Source organism: Nicotiana sylvestris, chromosome 5 (assembly GCF_000393655.2).
Source record: "Nicotiana sylvestris chromosome 5, ASM39365v2, whole genome shotgun sequence".
In the NCBI taxonomy this organism is placed as follows: domain Eukaryota; kingdom Viridiplantae; phylum Streptophyta; class Magnoliopsida; order Solanales; family Solanaceae; genus Nicotiana; species Nicotiana sylvestris.
In genome coordinates, this window is record NC_091061.1 from 5,291,185 (window position 1) to 5,315,868 (window position 24,684).

Consider the following 24,684-nt stretch of genomic DNA (forward strand, 5'->3'; position numbering starts at 1 on the left):
GCACGTACATAGGTTTTGTCTTTTTGATTTCGAAGTTCTGCGTCTTCTCAGCTCGACCTCGTGGTATGTAAAGAACTTCATCCTTTACTGGTACCACTTTCTTCTCCACCTTCTTTTCAGGCACTTTCTTTATAGCTTTGGCCTCCTCCCCTTTTTCTGGTTTCTGGTCTGTTTCGGGCCTCTTTCCCGTGTCGACAATGGCAATTATGGCTTTCAGAGCAGGGTCGAACTCTTTGTCTTCACAGATCATTCCGATCAGCGGCCCATTATTGTGAGCAGGTAATGGATTGTTAGTTACATTCGGGATCTCCTCGTCCCTTAGCACTATTTTCCCTTGCTCTATCAAATTTTCGACCACTCTTTTCAACGACCAGCAGTCATTTGTATCATGTCCCTCGGCCCCTGAATGATAGGCGCATCTGACTCCAGCTTTGTAAGAAGGTGACGTCGGGTTTTGCCTTGTTTGAGGGATTGGTTGCAAGAAACCCAACTGGACCAGCTTTGGGAACAAAGTTGAGTATGGCTCACCGATGGGCGTGAAAGTCCGCCTTCTGGGTGGCTCCTGAGGGCGGAAGTTATTCTGCGGGGGTTGTGGGTTATAGTGGTTGCGGTAAGGAGGCTGATTTCTGGGAGGTGGAGCTGGGCCTCGGTTGGCTTGTTGTGGTGGATGGTCATAAGGCTGGGCATTCAGCATTTCCAACATGCGGAGCCGTAGGATTCTATTTTCCTCCGCAGTTGCGGATTCAGGTGTGAGGACGGCTGAGATCGAGCTCTCCTCGGAAACAGGGATTGTTTGCAATGGAATTTCTGAAGACATTTCCACACTTCCTTTTGACCTGGTGAAGTAAGTGTGAGTACTGCTTCTGGTCCTAACAACAGGTAGTTGAACACTTCTCCTTGACCTCGTGAAATATGAGTGCGAGGCCAGACTTTCACCAAACCAACCGTCTTTTCAAAAACCCTGGATACTCAACGACAAACGCACGGTTAATTTTGCAGCAAATAACAGATAGTCAATCTCACGTTGGGCATGATGCACCTATACAGTTAAGTGGATTACTACATGTTTGCTACGAGAGCATGCGTCCTTCCGGCATTTTCCTCTTATTAGTTTTTTCCCCTCTTTTTTTTTTTTTTATTTTACAGTAAAAGAAATGCGACCGGATCCGATGAGGATTGCCTACGTATCACGATGCCTACGTGAATCAGATCATTACGTAGTTCGAAAAACACAAATGAGCGTAAAAGAAGCAACCTCTTTATTGTTGAAATGGTCTATTACAAACTACATTTTGCAAAAGAAAGAGCAAACTTTGAAAATAAACCTAGACTCAAAATAGACTAAAAATCACCCTGATGGGAAAAATAGGCAGAAGATGCTAAGATGCAGGCTTGACTTATGAGTGCATTATGGTTTTGAAAATTGGTGTCCGCGGGACATCGTTCGGCCTCGCCGCGGTCCTAGGCGTGAGATCCCTCTCAAGTTGCTCCAGCTCGTGCATAGTCTGCTTGACATAACCCATCACTGCCGAGAGGACGGTAACACTGGACATGTTCTCACATCGTAGACATCGTCTGGTGATGGCATGGGCAATGGCCTTGATCCTATCTCTGGTTTGCTTCTTCTCTACGAGCAGGCGTTTTATCTGATCGCTGCATATCTTGAATACTTGAGCATCCTGTATATGCTTATGCTTCAGTCGCCGTACTTCCAACTTCATCTGGGCTATTGAGTTGTACCAATATCTGCTCTCAATTTGGAAATCATTGGCCTGATTAACTGCTTTGATCTCAAGTGCAGCCATCTCTTTCTTTATTTTAGCAACAATTTTCTCGTGGTCGCCTTCCTATTGATTCAGGTATTGGCGATGCTTATCTACTCTTGTATCCCACTGTGCCCTGAGCTCTGCTATGACGTTTTCAGATTTCTCCAAACCATCTTGCCATTCCCTGATTTCACTTTTTAACCTTTTTATCAGCTGCTCGTCTGATCGACGCCTTGGCTGTTTATCTGCATCCACCCTTATCTGTTTGATCTGGGCTCTGAGCATTTCGTTTTCCTGAATTAACCTGTTCCGCTCTCCCAGATTGGTAGCAGCTTGCACGTTGTGCTCATATTTCAAGCCTTCTACTTGTTGCTTTAACCTGCTGATTTCGGCGCAATAGCCTCTTTCCTTTGCTAACCAATCCCACTGCCTTTGCGATGATTCGGTGAAATTCCGGATGTGGGGTCTCTTAGCCGGCCTTTCATGCTCAAATTCCCTTCTATACCATGCAAGGTAACCTGGCGCCGTCTCTCCTTTGGCTCGATCCCGCACGCAAGTATCTGATTTCAAATATTGACACTCACTCCAGATTTGGCGAATCTTCGCTTCTGGGAATTGTCCGTTAGGACTTATCTCAACTGCTTGAGTGCTAAGATCTTCCTCATGAGGTACTGTCTGGCATCTTCCGAACTGTCTCAAAACTCGGCAGGGTGCGTAAGGTTGAATGCTCTTAAGCCCCATCAGTAAGAAATAAGTTTTAGCTGCCGACATATATAGGATCTCATCAACAGGCAACCATCCTAGCGTCCATTGTATTTGGCTGGCAGTAAGAGCTTGAAAGAACGAGGTCCATGCCAGGACTCCTTTGGGCAAACTGATCTCTTTGGTTCTCGTGTAAGATTCTTCTATGCAAGTCTTTTCCGGGGAACCATGGCTCAAAATCTCGGAATGATGGCAGAGGTGCTCGGTCATCCATATCTGTAGGAGCAAGTTACAACCTTCGAAGAAATTTCCCCCAGCTTTACAAGCTGTAATATATGAAGCATGGAGTACAAAATCCGGCTGCCAGATCCGGGTTGTGGACTGTTCTGGGTATCTTCAATGAATCTAGGAACCGATGTACCGTGACGACTCTTGGGGCGACCAAGTATTTTTGCCTCAACGGAAGTTCAGCATTCCCGATGTACCCAGCCATTTCTTCCAAAGTCGGGGTGAGTTCAAAATCAGAGAAATGGAAAACATTGTGCGCCGGGTCCCAGTAGGTAATCAAAGCTCTTATGATATCTCCCCGAGGCTGGATTTCCAACAAACCCACGAGACCTTTCAGATATTTCTTGACCTCATTTTGTCCTTCAACACCTAGATCATTCCACCATAGCCGTAACTTGACAGGGATTTTGGTCATTATTGAAAAATGTTCATTTTGCATCGTGCTCATCCTGCACATTTATTAAGGTGATTTTAACAAAAATGAATTGACTCAAAAATATTTTACAAAGGGGATCAAGTTTTGAACACGGCCTTTAAACACTTTGGGGACGAAGATTTTAAGGCTGTGTGGGTCAACTGGACAAAAATGCTAAGCAAGACCCAAAGGTGGCTGTTTATGCAAAGTCAGCCTTCCGGCGTCCCTTTTTCGGAAACATTCGGCTATTTATGACAAAACAGCGTCACCTGACTTATTTATGACTCTTTTAAAAATTGACACATCTTCTTTTTTTTTTTTTTTATTTATTGATTTTGGCTATTTTAGCAAAATGGGGTTGAACCCGACGAGGGTTGCCTACGTATCTCACATCCGGTGAGAATCAAACCGGCATAGTTCGGGAATATCGTGAATAGAGAAAATCAAATAAACCTAAAAAACAAGAATATATTTTTTTATTATATTTTTTCTTTTGAAAAGAGATAAAGACTAAAGAAAATATATATTTTTTTTTAAGGAAACATTTGGACTATTAGTCTGAATTTATAAAAGGGGTACTACGAAAGAAACAACATTTTTTTTGAATTATGAATTTTCCGTTTTTTTTTACTTTTAAATAAATACCTTCTTTTTTTATTTTTGAAAGTGATAAAAAAAATTATATTATTTTTTTTATAACTCAAACTAAGAAGACAAATTTTGTTTTTATTCTCTTTTTTTATTTAGAAAAATTCCGGCGAGGTTTTGACACTACTTGGACATTGGTTCTATTTTTCCAAAATAAGTAATTATCTCCCTACGCTGCTATTTTCTTCTTTTTTTTTAGAAACCGGTCAGCATGCAGAACCGAAGCAAATAAATGCGCAAAACAAATAGGATGCAGCAGGATGGTCTTTTCATCTCAGGTTTCCTGTCCTAGACAGACCCAACCCCTGTGTTGAGTCCCCTAAGTCAAACGCAACATGATGCAAATAAGCGTTCCTACTAGGGATCCGGCATGAAGTTTCGTTATACTAGGTTCACAACCTGGGTATTTGTTCTAGACTGTGTACCCGAGCAGACAACTCGAGTCGAGGAGGGGGCTACGTACCGGGGACCCGCGAGATCGTCCGGCTTCGTAACTTGTCCGACCTCTTTCTTATTCCGGGTATCGTCACTAACAGAATAGGGAGTCTCGACCAGCGAGCTTCTCCCCGGAGGTAAGAAGAGAAGGGTTTCGGCACAGTTTATATACAGTTCAGATAATATCAAAGCGGTAAAAGACAACATTTAGCATGTTATGTAAAAACATGTAATAAAGAATCAGATAATAAAACCAAATATAACAATTATTCCAAGCTCGAATTCTTGAACCCTGAACCAGTGGTTCTGGGTTACAAACCAATCCCCAGCAGAGTCGCCAGAGCTGTCACACCTCCTTTTTGCGCGCCCTGGCCCCGAAGGGTTAAATGCGCGAGGGGAGTTTTTCCAATTTAAGTGACAATATTCGAAATGGGATTATTTATTTAATTCAGAGTCGCTACTTGGGAAAGGTTTGGCTTTTGGTGTCCCAAGTCACCGGTTTATCTTGAATCCCAAATCGAGGAAAAATATTCGACTTTTCCAAATGAAGTTTGCGAACCAGAAATTCTAAGTAAGGAATTTTGTTGACCCGAGGGAAGGTGTTAGGCACCCTCGAATCCCGTGGTTCTAGCACGGTCGCTTAAACTGTTATAATGGCTAAATATCTGATTTAAATATATGTTGTGACTTATGTGCTTTTCTTAAATTTTAAACCGTTTTTATTATCATTTATTTTTATAGAATTGCAACGTCGTGAAAATGCATCTCGGACCACGTCACAATCAATGCACCCGTAGTTGTTAACGCATTTCAACTCCGTTGAGATTTGAATTTGGGTCACATAAATGCGCACCCGAATTTAAGAATGTAATTTAATTAAACCGTGCCTAAAGAGTCTAACGTATTATTATCTTTGGGGAAGGCGGTGAGATTCACTAAACAGCCTATCCTGAATTCTAAATACTTGTTATGGTTATTTGTTGAGGGTCCCGCAATTTCGCATTTTTTATTTGGCGAGGCTCGTCTCTATTTTAGAAAGGGTATCCTAAAGTGGCTACATTTCTAATGCATTTGTCTCTAAAACTAGAAGGAAAGGTACATGCTAATTAAATTATATGCTTTGGCCTAACCTGGATTCTTATCAATTTCTGCTTAATTATTTACAAAGTGAAGAGACGTCATACCTTGTGAAACATGCGAGATTGCCCAAATGCTACACTTGTATCCAAACATTTCTTGAATTGAACTTAACTAGACTTATTTTAGGCTAGATTAAGGGAATTGAACACTAGGCATTATTGCTAATGGGGATTCGAACGTGCTTCTATATACTGCCTAGCGGGTCCTGATGAAAGAACTAAAGTAAAACAGAACATCATTGTGTAAGGTGGAAATATTCTATCCTATGCATGTCATTATAGTTAAACAGGAATCCGGTCAAAAATTCTATGTCAATTATCCATGCATTCTACATATTGTACATTACATCTCGTACTAACAAACAACTATAAACTAAGACGCAAGAGACTAGAACTCAGCTAAGCACCAAACTGATCTTTTCCTGCTATTGAAATTTACAAACTAATCATATATATAGAAAGAAATCAACATGCCATGAGTATTACAACAGACATTTAAACTTCTCCAACTTTCATTTCATGCTTTCAGACTGTTACAGTTACACCAATATGGGACTTGAAATGTGTACCTGGATACTGAAATGTAAAGAAGAAGTGGAAGCAGAAGAGTCAGCAGCAGCAGCACAAGAATGGTAGTAACAAACAAAGCAATACAACAACAATGACAATCCCAGACCAATAGACCAAGGCAGTAAACCAATGGTACAATAATCAATATTTGATCTTTTCAAAACTCAGAGGGAAAATCCTAAAATCTGATAGAAACAAAACAAACTGGATACTGGACTTTAGACACGAAAGGATGAGGAAAAGTAGTGTTTTTCAGTCGAGCAAGAATTTCTTTTCTAAATCCCCCTCCTGATTTCCAAGAAAAACAAACTCTCTTTCTCCCTTAGAAACTGATTCTGTTTGGTTTCAGCTTCCCTTTTGTATGTATCCCCCCTATATCCCTATCTTCCTCCTCTTTTATAGCTCCAAATCAGGCTATTTGAACAGCCTGTTAATCAATCAGGTCCCCTCCCATGTGTTGTCCCTTTTCAGTTTCCACTTAGCTAATTAAGTATAAACCTCCCCCATGATATTCTTGACAGTACCCTCTAATCTTTAAACTAAAAGGCAGACAGGGCAGCAAGAATATAATCTGACAAACATGCTGTCAAATTATTTTAATCAGAATGGCTTTTATGCACATGTTGTGCACTAATGCACATGCCCTCCAATTCAGGCTGTAACTAACAGACCAAACCTTAGATTTCTGAAATCAAATTAACAACTATAAGTTACTAAACCCAGTCCCTAATTGATTCAGGCAATGCTTAACAGAAGCAGGTCAATTGGTTATTGTTCGGACAACTGAAACTAATTGACGACACATGTCGACTCGACTATATCAATCATAACATGTACAATCATAGCCAAAATCAGACATTTAACAGTATCGAACACATGATTTGAATTGTACTGACTAAGCAGAATTGTACTCGAGGAATCAGTTAATCAGTTCAAATTTGAAATTCAACTAATTGCACAACAAATACATACATACACATTATCAGAACAAGTAGAAGAAGGACTCAATCAAACAACAGAGGTTCAGGCAAGGTGGACAGGACACAGTTGGTAAAATTTGAAACACAAATTTCACAACAACATGAACAGCCTTTTAAACAAACATGGACTAACAGAATAAAGAAAAGAAAGCAAAACTCACCTTAAATCCAGAAAAATCAAAAGCCTTAACTTGGATTCGAACAGACCTTTCTTAAGGCTGAACGGACTTTAATCGAAGTGAGAAACACTTCGATTAAGGTCCATTAGACCTTAATCTCTTGGTTTAAACGAGATACGGACCAGTGACGAGGAACCCTAAGGTTCCAAAGATTAGATCTGGGATTCATGCTTCCCTGGTCAGATTCGGACCAAACCAAGCATGGTTTGGTCACGAGGGGGGTCTGGGGAGTGTCTGGTGTGAAACTGGGGTTAAACGGTGTAAGTCAAGTTCCGACTCGAATCTTCAAACGAAGATTCGAGAAGGTGGGAAGGGATTCGAGTTAAGTGGTTAATAGATCCATGTTCAGGACGGCAAGGGGGTTCTATGGTGTTAAGGGTGGGGTCACCGGCATCCATGCCGCCGGCTTTCATGGTGAAAAATACAGGGGCGGCTAGGGTTTTGGAGGGGAAGGGGATGAGGACGAAGGTGACCTAAGGCTGGGGTTCGGATAGGGGGGCAGGGTAAGGTTATGGGTTTATATAGTTAGTGAGGGGTTGATTCCTAACCGTTGGATGGGGTGCGATGAAGGGTCAGGATCTCTTGGCTGATGGGGGACGGTGTCGTTTCATCTTTAAAGGGTTTGGGTCGGTCCGGGTGGAAACGGGTCGGGGTCATCAGTGGGTTATGGGGAAGTGATCTTGGCCGTTGATCATTCAGAGATCAACGGCTCAGATCAGACTCAACCACTACGACGTCGTTTGGACGTCCTTGGTGTCAGCTGGACTGGACTGGGTTACACAGGGGTTTTGGGTTTGAGTTGGGCCTCGAATTAAAATGAAGTAGGCCCAAAACTGATTTCAGCCCAATTTTGCACTCTCTTTTTATTATTATTATTTTATTATTATATATATATATATATATTTATTTTAAAACAAAACCTAAGTAAATCAAATTAAAATTAAATAGACACTTAATACAATTATTTGCACACACATATTAAAATATTTGAAGCAGGTAAAAATCAAACAAAACAAAAAATCACGGACAAAGATGCCTATTTATGGTTTTCTTATTTAACAACCGGATTACGGTTCCAATTACGCATGACACATCATTTTTTTTGTATTTTGTTTTAATAAGATAAAATGGGCAAAAATATCATAAATAATTAACAAAGTGCCATGTAAAATTCAAAAATTGTACAATAGGACCATTTGTTATTATTTTTATTTCTTTTGGAGCGATTGTCGCGTAAAACAAAAATCACGTGCTCACAATACTTACTACATAAAAAGTCAAAGCATAATGGATATGGACATACCACAACAGACCAGTTGGATGGTGAAAAAGATCATAGAGGCTAGAGGGATAATTCAACAACTGCCTACAACGCAACTCAATCAGAGTAGCATCAAGCAGATATATCTAGGCATGCTGGGAAATCATAGCAGGGTGACTTGGAGAGCTTTAATGTTTCACAATGATGCTAGGCCTAAAGCAAGATTTACCATGTGGATGCAATGCCATGGCAGATTAATGACAACAGATAGACTTGCAAAATGGGGAATACAAGTGAATACAATCTGCTGTTTTTGCAATGGAACAAATGAAACACACACACATTTGTTTGGTGAGTGCAGTTTTGCCAAAGCAGTATGGGGAAGACTTATACAATGGCTATAAATCCAGGTGAATACCAACCATGATTATGCACAGAAGATGGCATGGATAACAGCAAAAGCTAAGGGGAAGTCATGTGCAGCCAGACTTCTGAAAATGGCATATGCAGAATATGTCTATGGGCTTTGGAGGGAGAGAAATAGTAGAATATTTGAGGGGACAAGTAGGACAATAGAGCAGGTAGAAAGAGAAATGGCATGTGTTTGTAACATCCGAGCTCAAGGAGGAATGAGAGCAAGATTACAACAGCTTAGATTTTGAAAGCAATGTAGCAACTAATCAGCCTTTTGTATAATTTCCTTATGTACTGCTCATAGAAGAGGTAGACTTAGATATCATATAAAGAGTAAGTGAGTCGAGGATGACTCTACTGATTTGTAAAGGCCTCTTTTGGTGATTAATGAAAATATAATTACCAAAAAAAATAGTTGTTGCTGCTGATTCTGTGGTAGACAAGGACCATTTCTTGCTATATTGACATCAATCCCTGGTAGTTCATCCGCTGTTGTCCCCAATAGTTGCTGAAAGAACTGGATGAATTCTCTCTGAATGTGTTTTGGCTCAGTGATCTTCATCTGTTGTTCAGTATAGATGCAACTCACCTTATTTCTTGCTTGTCTGGCCCTCATATAAGCATGAAAATATTTGGTGTTACAATCTCCCAATTGGATCCATGTTGCTCTTGACTTCTGCCTTATAATTTGCTCCTGTATTGTTTCCCATTTCTCTATGCTTTTTAAGGTCATTCTTTCTTCTTCTATCAGCAACTTGTTGAAGTGGTCATCATTGAGCTTCCCCTGTATCTCCTTCAATGTTTCTCTAAATTGTATCAGCTTTTGATCAACCGAGGAATGTTCCTATTGAATATCCCTTATTTGTTGCTCAATAAGCTTCAGCTTTTTCCATACATAATACATTGCATATCCTTGAATCTTTTGACTCCAAGTGTTCTGGACTACTTCCTTGTACTCTCTTTGTTGCATCACTGAAGTTAGTAACCCATAAGGCCTTTTCACTTTAACCTTGACCACCTTAGTATTTATCATTATAGGGGTATGATCTGAGCATCCTGGAAGCATGTATATTGCCTCTACCCCATTATAAGCATTGAACCAATTAGCATTTCCAAAAGGCCAATCTATGTGGCTGTATATTCTGATTTCTGCATCCCTTTTATTGCTCCATGAAAATTTGCTACCTCTTTTTGTGATTTGTCCCACTCCAATACCATCAAGACATTTTTGAAAATCAATCATTTCTGCTTGATGAACTGGAATTCCATTCACCCCATCATCCACATTTAGCACACTGTTGAAGTCTCCTATTATGAGCCATAGTCCATTAGTTTGCATGTTCCTCAAGCTTCTCCATAGTGGAATTCTGTGTTGAATAGTGTATAGGCCATAAACAAATGTTATACAACTGGTAAATGATGAATTTTTGTCCTTCACTAGACAGTGAATCAGTTGGTCAGTGCTCTCCAGTACTGTTACATGGACATTTGCTTCTTTCCACAATAACCATATTCTACCATTAGGTGCATAATCATAGTTGTCTTTGCATTGCCAGTATACACCCATCTTCCTCTGAATAGTCTGTGACCTGTGTTTTTTAACTCTAGTCTCCAAACAAGCTATCATATCTACTTTATTTGTCAGCAAAAACTATGAGCACATGATTTTTGCCCTATATGAGTTTTCCTATAGATTCAAGAAAAATAAATTTTTCCATTATTTGCAATTTCGTAGATTTTCGTAGCATTTTTGTTATTGTTTGCATTTGTCTGTGCATGTTTATTTTATTTTATTCATTAAAATACTAAAATACACTACATTTGCATTTAGGATATAATTTTGCATTCTTGAATTAATTAGTAATTTAGTGTCTTATAAAAATGGAAAAATCACAAAAAATAACTTATTTTTGCATTTTAAATTTTTAGTTTCGAATTTTGGTAGTTTTTCTTTAATTTGGTATTTAATTAGTTGTGGTAATTATTATTTAGAGTTAATCATTTTAATTTGATAGGATAATCAAGTTTTAAGATTTTTTATTCAGGTTTTATTTTTATTTGGAATTAATTAAAAGAATTTGAAAATAAAAAGAAATTGGAAAGGAATACAAAATCTGATATGGGCTATTTTTAATTAAATCTCCCCAGGCCCAAGTATATTTTCCCCGAGACCCACTCGAAACGGCCCAAACCCGCGCCCCAACCCATTCCGCCCCGCCTAGTGTCCAAATGACACCGTTTAACCAGTGTTCAATCCCAGTCGTCGAGGTTTCTCGAACGAACGGATGGGAACATGGGGTACCTAGGTATATTATTGTCCAAACGCTTTCCACCCCCCTCTCATCGTCCCCCCACACACTCAGAGAACCTCTCACCGCCTCCGCTGTGAGCTGCCCACCGGAAATCACCTCCGCCGACGGCGTTGCTCCAATCGACCCCATTTTTACACCATAGATCCCTCTCCTTCTCCTCTTTCTAAATCTCCAAACCCTTCCTTTGAATCCCAGCTCAACCTCTCGAATCTTGAATCAAAGAGAACGACTGAAACCCTAACTCATCCAATCGACCCAAAATAACACCTCGTAACCCCCTCATACCCGATTCACAATTGGTTTCCCTCTAATCTTCACTAGACCCGTCGAATCTGGACTTGAAAGTACGAAACCTAAATCCCAAAAACAGAGTAGCGAGGTTTCGAGATATTTGAGGTTGAAATTGACTTTAATCGTGTGTTTTTAGTCGAGAACACACAGTTAAAGTCTATCTCGGCCAAAAATCAAGGGGTTTCTTTGGAGATTAGTTCAAGCTTATGTTCATCTGGTAAGTCAAGTATTCTTCCGTTCATTTCTTTTCTTATTTTCTTCTATTTTTCCTTCTTTTTCTTCTGTTTTCAAAATCATCTCTGCATGTGGTTCCTTTTCTTAGAGTTAATATTAGTTATTAGCTTCCTCTGTTTTGTTTGAATTTGTTAGATTAGTATGTTTAATTTTGGGACGTATTGAGAACATTTGGTTCATGGTTGGTTTGAAATCCGAAGTGCATGTTCTGCCTCCTCATTTCTTCTGAATTTCGGAGTTAGACTTGGGCCCAAAAAAGGATTAGCCCAGGTCTTGTAAGAGTTAGGTTGGTTTTAGAGTCCTTGGGTCTAATGGACCCATGAATATTTTTTAGGGTAATTAATAGGGCTCAGGGGGTAATCTGGGTAATTGGCATAGGAAATCTTTAGTAACTAGCTGGGGAAGCTTCTAAGAAGCTGGGATGGGGACTAAACTGAAGTTCTGAATTCTACAATGAGGATTTCTAAGCAAAAACCAAAACTTTCAAAAGGTTCTAAGTGCAAAATTGAATTCTTTTAGACAACCCTAAATGCCTTACCTATAAAGGCACTCTACCTTGATATTCAAGACGAGGGATTAAGAAATAAAAACTTGAAATCAGAAGCGGAAAAGGATTTGTTCAAAATTCCGAATAAATTGGAAATTTATGATCCTTTCCTCAGTGAGAATTCCTTGAAAAGCTTCTGAAAATCATAGATTCTCTTTTTAGGGTCGAAATGATTGAATTTGGGTTGTGAAAAGTTATGGTTCAAGTCTTGTTGTTGGTTTACTGTTCCATTGATCTTCTTGAGCTAATTTCACTGCTTGATTGGTTGAATCTAGGCTGACTTCTACTGTTGCCTGTTGCTAATCCTTCACTCTACTTATTTTTCTTTGCTTTTCCAGGTATATGTTCTTTAATTCTACCTAATGTAAAGCTTGCTTCAAGTTTGATATGGAAATCTGGAGCTTTGGAGCCTATTGTCAACCTGTTCTTTTGTGTAGCGTAGTTTTATTTGTTTTTTTCTTTAAAAAAATAATCATGAGTTATATGGTGCATGTTCTCCTTTCCCACTGGTTGGTGATGATACCCTTTAAGGGCTGGATTTGGTTTAGAGTTGGCCAAAGACACCATTTTCTGTTAAATGTCTCATAGTTAAATGATGGTATTGTATAACTGAACTTTATCCGGTTCTAAATTATAATGAAGGTTGATTAACAGTAGGCCTAGTCAAGTTTAGTCATATCTTGGGTTCTTTTTGCTCTGAATCTTAATCGAAGTTGTTGTCTGCCTGTTCCAAATGCTGAATTTGAATTTTGTTTGAGTATAAAAGACTCTAGAGTGCTTTAGACTTAGTGGAACATGTAACAATTATGGACTCTGATTTTGTAGTTTGATTAGTTGAAATTATTTGGCTTTTGGTTCGTGTTTGTTATAGCAGTAAGTTTAAACGTATGTCAACTCAGATCGTTGGTCTAATGAATTTGGTTTAAGTTTGCTTTCCTAATAACTCTGCTCAAATTTGCATCCGTGTGGTTTGAAACACGGTTCAATGTTTTCATAATTTATCATTGGTTCTTATTTTACGTGTGTCCTGAGCTCTTCGAATTTCTGGAAAGGGATTTTCAAGTGAACTGAGTCTGACTTGAAATTTGACAATTCCCAGGCCTAAGTCAGTTCGCGTTTGGTTTTCTCTCCTCTTCTTTAAGAATTGTGAGTCATGTATGATCCCGTTAAATGTGTTGGTTCGAATCAGACCTTGCATGAGTTTATGATCGTTAAGTTTTGATATCAAATGATTGATATTTTGGGCAAATACTTATTAACGTGATTGAGAGTTCCACTTTGCCATAGAATACTTGTATTATTTTCCGAATTGCGACTTTCATGTGTTTAATGTGTGTCAAGATTTGGTTCAAAGTGGAAATGGTATAGAAGATGTAATACTCTCAAATATAACAGCATTGGGTTGGCCATCAACAGGGATCCATATGCACTGTGCTTCCCCGTTTGTGTTAAGTTTTAACCTAGGCTTCATGGTGAGCCCAATCATGCCCCCTCGCCTGTCATGGCAATTAACTATCGGGCATCAAGCCAGGCCCAAGTTCAGAGGTGGAAATAGAGCAGACTTCACTTAGTCTTAGCCTTTATATTCACAACTTGAATGTAGCTGCGGTTTAAAAGTAGTTATGATTTCTCTAACCTTATTTAATTAGTAGATCCTTGTAGTTGATTTGAGGTGCGCCGCGCCGAATAAAATCTCAATTGCGTAGCCCTCGTTTAATTAATCTTGTTTATCCTTAGAAATCGAGGCGCGCCATTTAGCGAATTTTTATGATCCTCACAAAGTTAAAACGCGTAGTTGCTTTAGGCTCGTATTTTAATAATATTACTTTCCTAAAGTCGGGTGCGCATTTATGTGACCCAAATCCAAATCAAAACGATGTTAAAATATGTCAAAGATCACAGGTGCATTTATGTGACGTGGTTCGAGACGTGTTTTAATAACGTTGCAATTTTCTTTAAAAAATGAATAAAAGCGGTTATAAAGTTAAAATTGAACCATAGGCTAAGACATGTACTAAAATCAGATAATGAGCCAATTATAACAGTTAAGAGACCGTGCTAGAACCACGGAACTCGGGAGTGCCTAACACCTTCTCCCGGGTTAACAGAATTCCTTACTCGGATTTCTGGTTCGCGGACTGTAATACAGGGTCAACCTTTTCCTCGACTCGGGATTTGAACCGGTGACTTGGGACACCATAAATCTCCCAAGTGGCGACTCTGAATCTTTTAATAATAAATCATGTTTCGATTGTCCTTTAATTGGAAAAATTCCTTATATACTCCTTTCTCGGGGGTGTAGGAAAAAGGAGGTGTGACAGCTTTGGCGACTCTGCTGGGGATACAGACCCAGAATCTTTGGTTCAGGATTCAGAATTCGAGCTTAGATGAATTGTTGTATTTGGTTTTATCTATTATCTGATTTTATTACATGATTGGGTCTAATGTGCTAAATGTTGCTTTTACCGCTTTGATATTCTCTGAACTGTATATAAACTACTACGAAACCCTTCTGTTAGTGTCATACCCTGAAATAAGAAAGAGGCTCGGACAAGTTACTAAGCCGGATGGCCTTTTGGTTCCCGGTACGTAGCCCCCTCCTCGGCTCGAGTTGTCCGCTCGGGTACACAGTCTAGAACACATACCCAGGTTTTGAACCTAGAATAACTCAGCCTCATACCGGATCCCTAGTAGGAACGTTTGTTTGCATCATGTGCATTTGACTTTAGAGACTCAACAAAGGGGTTGGGTCTGTCTAGGACAGGTGTACCCGAAACGTAAAGACCATTATGATGCATCTTACTTGCTACTTGTGCATTCATTTGCTTCGGATTTGCATGTTGACCGGCTTATAAGGAAAATTTAGAAAGGTTAATGAGATGGTTGAGAGGGATAAGTGCCTGTTTTGAAAAACCAATGTCCCAAAACATATCGAAACTCTGCCGAAATTTTGAAAAAAAGAAGGGAATTTTGTGGTTTTAAAGAAAAGAAAAAAAAGAAGGAAAATCTTTGTGTTTTTTGCAAAAGAAAAAAAAAGTTGGTTTATTGTTTTTTTAATTGTCCGAACTACGCTAGTTTGATTCTCACAAGTGTGAGATACGTAGGCAACCCCCATCGGATCCAACTTCCTTTATGCAAAAATAGCCCGAAAAAGACAAAAATTTTATTTTTATGGTTAAGGTGATCCCATTTTTGTTAAAAATAGCCGACTATCCTCAAAAGGACGTCGGAAGACTGTTGTTGCAAGAACAGCCGCATTCGGTCTCTTTTTCAAATTTTTAGCCGGTTAGCGAGCACAACCTTAAAATCTTTCCCCAGAAATGCTGAAAGGCCGTATTTGCAAAGCTGGGTTTTTACTTTTGAAATAAAAATCTAAAAAGTGTCCACTTTGTTTCTTAGTCAATTGAATCGTGAGTTTTGCTTAACCACCCTAATACATGTGCAGAATGAGCACAAGTCAGAATTTACCAATAACAATCGTGAATAAGATCCCTTTGGAGTTGCATATGTGGTGGGATGATCTGGGTAAATCGGTGTCACACCTCCTTTTGACCACCCACACCCCGAGAAGGGTGATATAAGGGAGTTTTTCCAATTCAAGTGACAATCGAAACGGGATTATTTTATTAAAAATTCAGAGTCGCCGCTTGTGATAATTTATGGTGTCCCAAGTCACCGGTTCAAATCCCGTATCGAGGAAATATTGACTCTGTATTATAGTCTGCGAACACAGAAATCCGGGTAAGGAATTTTGTTAACCCGGGAGAAGGTGTTAGACATTCTCGGATTCTGTGGTTCTAGCACGGTCGCTCAACTGTTATAATTGGCCTATTATCTGATTTTAATACATGTTTTAACATATGGTTCAATTTAACTTATAACCGCTTTAATTAATTATTTTTTAGGAAAAAGATTTAACGTCATCTAAAACACATCTTGAACCACGTCACATAAATGCACCCGCGGTCCACGACGTATTTTATCTAACGTTGTTGAGCTTTGGATTTGGGTCACATAAATGCACACCCGAGTTTAAGAAAATTATTTAAATTATGCGCCTAAAGCAACTACGCACTTTTAAGTTTGAGAGGGCCATAATCTTATAAATTTAAAGCAACTACCACTAGAGGTGAATAAAATATACATTACTTAATGAGTTACAACGAACTGACACAAAGGAATTCAATAAAAATTAATATAAATTGACCAAAAACAAACTTACACTTCCCTAGATAGCCTAATTGCTGAAATTAGTAACTGTAAAATATATACTCCATTTGAACACGAAATCTACTTCTAACAACTAAAAATGGGAAAATCTGACCAACCCTTAATAATTTAACATAATAAAAGTAAGAACCACAAATGTACAAACAAATTGAAATCACATATATGGCATGAAAACGCAAGGTATCAAACTAAAACATTCACCAAAGCACAATAAATACATGAAAAATCTTAAAGTGAGAAAGGGACCTTTTATTGATGAACAAAGCCGAAAATTGCAAATCAATCGGCTAAAACAAAGCAACAATCCTTGGACCGAAATATCGAGATTACATACCGCAACCTCGAATCGACACCGGAAAACCCGAGACAACCTCCGCTCAATCAAACTTTCAGACAATACATAAACTGCCACTTTATATCCATAACAAAACCAAAAAATTTGCAACTTTCTATCCCTTCGAAATTCATTTCTAGGCCATGAAGAACCAAATAATCGAAGAAGTCTAAGTCTCTATATGATTAGCGACAATCGAACTTCGAAATTGAAAAAAAAAACTGCTAACTCTCACGTGAAATCAAAGGATCAAAATGTGGGGAATATATTACTTTCTTATTTAATTGCCGCTGTGTTGCTTTTAGTTTCTTTTGTTTTTGTGTGTTTGTGTATTTCGATTATGGTGTCCAGTTAGCCGGATTTGTGAGGTGGGGTTCTTTGTTTGCGGCGCCGCATTTTCTTTTTTTTATCGGCTGATTGTGTGTTTTTATATGTGTCCATATTTAGGGGTAGGGATTAGGTTAGAGGTATGAGTCTAGGAATTATGAGCTAGGGAATTAGGCCAAAGACTAGAGAAATGGACTACAAGATTTATAAAGACGGAATAAACCAACCTAAAACTAATTCCTCCTTCTAAAATTATGTACAATTATAATATAAAACTAATTTTAATTAATTTAACTAAACTATAAAATATAAAACTATATTTTGTGTTTTCAAGATTATATAAAAATAAAGATAAGGTATTATTTTTGTATATTTTTTATTTAAATTTACAAAAGATACGTAAACTAAAATATTTTTTTGTAATTTTCATTTTTGTGACGAAAAAAGGAAAAGAGTCAAAATTAGCTGAAATAGCAATATTAGGCCTAAATTAAATATTTACGTGCTTAAAAAATAAAAAATCTTGGGGAGGGTCAAAAATCACATGTCTACATTTGCCCCTCTTTGACTGGAAACGCGAAGAGTTTTCAGACAAAGAACGACTAGACAGGTTTTTTGACCCAACCCTTATTTAGAGAGACTAAAATTAAGAGAAAAGGGAAATGTGACCGAGCCCTGGTATCTGAGATGCCTACATATCCTTGGCTATAAAGGAATCAGGCCACGTGTAGTTCAGAGGTGAGTGAGATGATGGAGTATGCCGAGGTGGAGAGTCAGTCGAGGTGCCGTTCCGCCGAGGTTCCGGTCCACAGTCCCGTTATTACATCAAAAATCAAAACATGAAAAAGACTGGCTAAGCCTGTCAACTACAAGTTACAAAATTCCTATCTATAAGTCTTCTGAAGCTTGATCTTGAGTCTTGAATGGTTCTTCATGCAGACTTTAGATTTGAACCTCGGCGCTTGTTAGCTGCAGGTGCTAGCTCGTTATTCTTTAGCTTTTTGGATCAAGACCGGACATGCAGTGCTTGTGACCTCAGTCATGTCTTGAGCAATCCGCCTCTTGTTTCAGCTTCTGCATTTTGGCTTCACTCCCTTTTTTCCCTTTTTCTTTTCTTATTATTTATTTTTTGTTTTTGTTTTTTTTTAATTCTGGACTGAGATTACTTCCATTGATCATCTCGTCTGTTGACTCGCCTTCTTGCCGCGAGCTTCTGCTACTTCTAACTTGAACTGTTTTCCTTTCAGACTTGAATTGCTTTCCCTTGAAACTCAAATTGTTTTTCCTTGTTCTCCAGGTGGGCGCCTGATTGCTTAAATTTGAACTGTCTTCCTTTGAAACTTACAACTGCTTTTCCTCGAAACTTGAACTGTTTTCCCTTGTTCTTCAGGTGGGCGCCTGATTACTGAAACTTTCTGTGTTCCCTTATTTTCCATATGGGTGCCTGCAATCAAAACCAACAAAACAAACGAAATTTTTCTGCCCCAATTTGCACTAGGAAGATTTGTGAGTTGTTAGCAATATTGTAAACCACTTATACTATTGATGCAATGATGAGTAAAGTAAAGACTAGACTAGGATGTACGTCTCCTAAAAGTGATTGAGCTTGCGAAAAACTATAAACTAAGCTTGACTAAAGTAAAAACTGACCCTATTCTCCAGGCAGGGTCCCCTGATTTCAGGAAAACTAAACATTGATAATCTTAAGAAAACTAAAAAAATGACCCCCCTTTTTTTTCAAATTCAAACTTTCCTCCTTTTTTTTAAATATCCTAGGAGAAAATTCGACAGACTAGGTTCTCTATCTTAGGAGAAAGATTCATCAGACTAAGACGTTAATCCTAGGAGAAAATTCATCAGACTAGGTCCTTTTCTCTTCTTTTTTTTGTTTTTGTTTTTTTTGGTATCTTAGGGGAAAAATTCATCTGACTAAGACGTTTATCCTAGGAGAAAAGTCATCAGACTAGGTCTTCTATCTTAGGAGAAAAATTCATCAAACTAAGATTTTGATCTTAGGAGAAAGTTTATCAGACTAGGTCTTCTATCTTGTTATCTTAGGAGAAAGATTCATCAGACTAAGATTTTGATCCTAGGAGAAAATTCATCAGACTAGGTTTTGTATCTTAGGAGAAAAATTCATCAGACTAAGATTTTGATCCTAGGAGAAAAGTCATCAGATTAGGTCTTCTAATTTATTATCTTAGGAGAAAGATTCATCCGACTAAGATTCTGGTCCTAGGAGAAAATTCATCAGACTAGGTCCTCTATCTTAGGAGAAATATTCATCAGACTAAGATTGTGATCCTAGGAGAAAGTTTATCAGACTAGGTTTTCTATCTTAGGAGAAACATTCGTCAGACTAAGATTTTGATCTAGGAGAAAGTTCATCAGACTAGGTCTTCTATCTTAGGAGAAAAATTCATCAGACCAAGATTTTATTGGGAGGAAAATCCATCAGACTAGGACATATAACCCTAGGAGGAAAATGTAAAGAGCAATGGCATGACTTTATGCATATTAACAAGACAAATAAAGGCAAAAATTTGAGGAACTTCCCTTCGTCGGCTCTTCTCTTCTTTTCTTTGTCTTTTTTTTTTTTGCTTTTTTTTTTCTCTTTTCTCTTCCCTTCATTTTTTTTGGAACCTCTTTCCTTGCACTGCTTTGTTCCTGTTTCAAACAAAGAAATTTTTGTCAGTTTTGAAAGTGATGGTCGGTTTGTGGCCTTGAGTCTTGAGTAGCTTGGCTTTTGCTCGATCAACTTGAGTCGACTTCAAGAGACTTTTGCTCTACATCAACCCTAATTGTTTTACACCTGGTACCATTGTATTTCTGGGTCAATTAGCATTTTCGCAACTGGAGATCTTTTCTTAGATGATCTTTTCTGATATCTTGAATGGCTTCCTTCTTTTAAGAAATTTGTTTGTCATAGAGAATCACCAGTTATCTTCTTTGCGCCAAGTAGGCTGATAAGAGCCCTTTTTTTGGGAAGACTTTGCATGAATCCTCAAGGTATATTGACAATAACAACTGAGTGCAGGCCAAATTTACTTTATGCAACTGAAAAGTTGGTAGCAAATTTTGAAATCTTTTCTTGCTTGTTTTGACAAGGATTGACTCAGGGTGAAGGACACAAATGATACAAAGAAACAAGTATTAACAAGAAATTCCCATGTCGGAAGGATAGAAGGAAGAGTTGTTTTTTAAATAACTAGCCTTAATGAATCATGACATGCATTTTGGACTCAACGGCCTGATCTATCAAACTAATCCAATCTTTCCTTGTACCATTCTTATGATATTTGAAGTCGGTCTTGTTCGTGCCAATCCTTTGCATTAGCTTCATGACTCACTTTCGACTAGTGGTGTTCCGAGAGGTTTTCACCAACAAGTATCTCTTATTTATTTTTCTCTACTTGTCGTTGCCTTACAGTGCCCGTGAAGGTTTTCACTAGTAAGACTCTCTCATTTTTTATTTTCATTTTCTTTCCCTCTTTTTGTGAGCAGCTCGACGATGTTCTACGTCGTGTGACAAATGTTGCTCATTGCATGTGTCTCTTGGCATTCTTGAAGGCATATTGGGAGATCTTTATTTGGAAGGTTTTTTGATAGGGTTGGAAAGAAAGGACGGCATGAAGGCTTAAAATAAACTGAAAATGAGGGGTTATAGACTTACAACTCTTGGAATCGACTCTTTCAAAAATGAAATAAAATCTTTGCCCCAGTTTCAGATGCTGGGGATTTTTCTATTTTTTCTATTTTTTTCTTTTTCTTCTAAATTCTTATTTGGTTGGACCGAACCGTGAGGCTGCCTACGTATCCTTTTTAAGGAATCAGGTCGAACGTAGTTCAAATATCTGACCTAACTATAATTCATCTTTCTTTCTGTTTCTTTTTTTTTCTTTTATTTTTCAAAACAAGTTGCCCCAGCTTCTATTTTTTGAGGGCAGACAATTCTTTTCTTCTTCTTTTTTTTCTCACTTGAACTTTCTAGGAATTGCCCAGTTTGTACTCTTGGGACATGTACTTTTTTTTTTCTTTTTTCACTTTTTTTTTTAATTTTTCATTTTTTTGAACCTTGACTCTAAACTTGATTCCAAAAGAGGGTAGTCAAAGAAAATAACACAGGCTCAAAAGGGGTAGCGAAGGATATAAAGTGTTTGGCTGGCAGAAAAAGGGCCTCCTAGCCTCGAGAATGCCAATCATGTTATCTTTTTGCGATCCCAGCATTGACGAACATGTCTGTTTTCTTAGTGTGTCGTGGTCACAAGACACTTTCCATCCCTTAATGTCAAACTTTCCAACAAACTTCAATTGATTCTTCCTCAACCCGATCTTCACAATGATTTTGACGGTGAATTTTACTCGATCTTAGTTCCAAAGTATTCCAACTCTTTATTCATCCTCAAATGTATTTTCTTTTAGTTATCCAATTCCAGATTAAATTAGTTCCTAAGATCTTGCTAAAATTTCCGCATGCATGTCATGTCATTAGCGACAAAAGAACTAGAAACAAAATGACACAAAAGGACAAACTGTATTTTATTGAGTAAAGGATGAAAGGGTTTTACAACTAAACAAGCAACCCAAAATACGAGTTACAATCCTAAAATAACCCGAATAATGAAAATAGCAACAGAATAGACAGACAAGACTCACACAAACAGAATGGAGGGATAGAAGGGTTTGACTCAATAAAATAAATAAAATATGGATCACAACCCTGAAATAACTCAGATAATAGAAAAAACATCAAAACAAGCTACCAAGATTCCTTCCTAGTGAGGAGGGAATGACTTTTCAATTGCTAGGCTTGACATTTAGCCACAAATTTGCTCATCAGAATCAGCATAGCCTTCTCCAATTTCAACATCATTAACTTCAGTTATCATGTTCACGAGAGGATTCTCATACTCCATGTCACCAGGCATCATCCCCACAAAGTGTGCATCATGATGTGCAGGTAAAAGATTCTGCACGGTATTCTGGGTGTCACTGTCTTTGGTCACAATCAGTTTTTCCTGGATCATCCTTTCTATTTCTCTTTTCAAATCCCGACAGCTTTCAACATTGTGCCCCTGGGCATTGGAATGGTATTCACACCTTTTAGAAGGGTCAAAGTTTCTTGCACGTGGGTCCACATGATTTGGAGGAATGGGTGCAATCATGGCATGATACCTTAACTTCTCAAATAAGCTTGCATAGGACTCTCCTATTGGTGTAAAATTATCTTTCAACCTTTGTTCCCTTCTATACCCCTGGCTTTGATGTGGGTCGTATGGCACTTGAAAATTTTGTGGAGGCTGGTGGAGATTTTGTGATACTCGTGCTCGCCTTCTTGGGTGGGCAACATACTGAGGTGGAGCAACAGAGTATTGTGGGTTCTGAGGTGGATAGTAATGCTCAAGGGAGTTATCGGAAAACAGACGAGGCTGGCCATACCTTTGAGACATTGTCCTAGGACCTCTTCTCAACCCTGATGTCATCATGATTCTTAATCCTTCTCATTCGTGTCACTGAATTTATCAGATTCAACCCGGACAGCCTGAGTTGCGGCTTTAAGAATTGCTTGACTTAAAATTTTGCCTGTCTTAAGACCATTTCTCCCATTTTGATTGCTTCCGAGAAGGATTTGCCCACTGCGGATATCATGTTTTGAAAATAATCTGGCTCTTGAGCCTGAAGGAAGACAGTGATTAACTCATGCTCATCCATGGGTGGCTTAACTCTGGCCGCTTTCTCTCTCCATTTAATGACATATTCCCTAAAACTTTCAGTTGGTTTCTTCTTCAAGTTTGAAAGGGAATTTCGGTCTGGGCAATGTCAATGTTGTATTGGAACTGTTTGACAAAGGCTTGTGCCATGTCATCCCAGACATACCAGCAAGACGTGTCTTGATCCATAAACCATTCGGAGGCTATTCCCGTAAGGCTTTACCCAAAATAAGCCATCAACAATTCTTCATTTCTTCTCGCATCTCTCAGTTGATTGCAATACCTTTTCAGGTGGGCTATAGGATCTCCATGTCCATCATACTTTTCAAATTTGGGAGTCTTGAAACCAGGCGGCAAGTGGACATCGGGGAACATACATAGATCTTTGAAGGCAACACTCTTTTGACCTGCCAACCCTTGCATGTTTTTCAACCGTTGTTCTAAGTTTTTCACTCTTTGGGTCATTTCTTCCTGTATCATCTTTCGGGCAGGCTTCTCAATGTTTGTAGGAAGATCAAACGAGTACGAGTGGTACTCAGGAGAGTGGTACTGCTCTTGCGGTGTAGCAAATTGTGACTCATGATGAGGATGTCCAAGACCACTAGCCCATGCTTGACACATTTGCTGTTTCAATATTCTATTTTTCTCAAACACATTAGACTCTTGTTGAATCCTCTGAACCTGAGTCTCTTAAGCACTTGTAACAGCTTCGATGTCGGTTATCATTTTTCCTTGGATCTTGTGTTTCCAACTTACCACAAACCGACCACCTCAACTTTCTTCACAATTAAAAACAAAACATGTTAGAATGGACTCAGTCGGTCCTTTTTATTATCAATATTTTTTCATTTCTTTTTAATGGTGATCGAACTTGATGTGGGTTGCCGACGTATCATGTGGGAACATGAATCAGATCTTGCGTAGTTCGGAAAGATCATGAATAAAGTAAATAAACTAACTTTTTTTTGTATTTTTTATTTTATTTTTTCGAAAGAAAGACTTATAAAGAAGAAAGGGAATATTTTTGGATTTTGATTTTTCTTCAGCATTTTTGCAAAGAAAGACTTCTAAAGAAGAAAGATTATTTTTGAATTTTATTTTTAATTTATGAAAGAAATGCTTCTAAAAAAAGAAAATATTTTTGGAATTTTATTTTGAATTTATGAAAGAAATGCTTCTAAAAAAAGAAAATATTTTTGAATTTTGAATTTTCTTTTCAATTTTGAAAGAAGAATGAATATTTTTTTGGATTTTTGGAAGAAATTAAAAGAAAATATTTTTGTATATTTTTTTAAAAAACAATTAGGGTCTAAAAGAAAGGTTTTCTAAAGAAGCAAATAATGGAAATTATTTTCGGATTTTTTGAAAATTAGGGTCTCAAAAAAAAGAATTTTCTAGAGAGGAAGTAAAGGAAAATATTTTTGGATTTTTTAAAAATTATGGGCCGGAACCGATGAGGTTTACCTACATGTCTCACATCCGGTGAGAATCAGACCCGCGTAGTTCGCCCAGTTTTGACGGAACAAAAGAAAATATGACTTATTTTGAAATGACTTTTCTTTTTTTTCAAAATTTCAACAGAATTTCACGGTAATTCAAATACCTACCTCTCACTCTTTTTTTTTTCGATTTTAATTTTTTTTCATTTTCTTTCCCTATTCTAGAAGTCAGTCAACATGCAAGCTGAAATAGACAGATACACAAGTAGCACGTAAGATGTATCAGGATGGTTTTTTAATTTGGGTGCACCTGTCTTAGATGGACTCAATCCCTGTGTTGAGTCCCCAAAGTCAAATGCACATGATACAAACAAACGTTCCTACTAGGGATCTGGCATGAGACTGAGTTATTCTAAGCTAAAAACCTGGGTATATTATTCTAGACTTGTGTACATGAGCGGA

At 38.1% G+C, this 24,684-nt stretch overlaps 1 protein-coding gene across 1 annotated transcript; it reads right to left on the minus strand.

Annotated features, from left to right (window-relative positions):
• Positions 1-9,641: 9,641 nt before the first annotated feature.
• LOC138868240 (uncharacterized) lies at positions 9,642-10,424 on the minus strand. The gene has a single exon (XM_070145770.1). The coding sequence runs from the start codon at positions 10,422-10,424 to the stop codon at positions 9,642-9,644; it is 783 nt and encodes a 260-aa protein (XP_070001871.1).
• Positions 10,425-24,684: the final 14,260 nt, after the last annotated feature.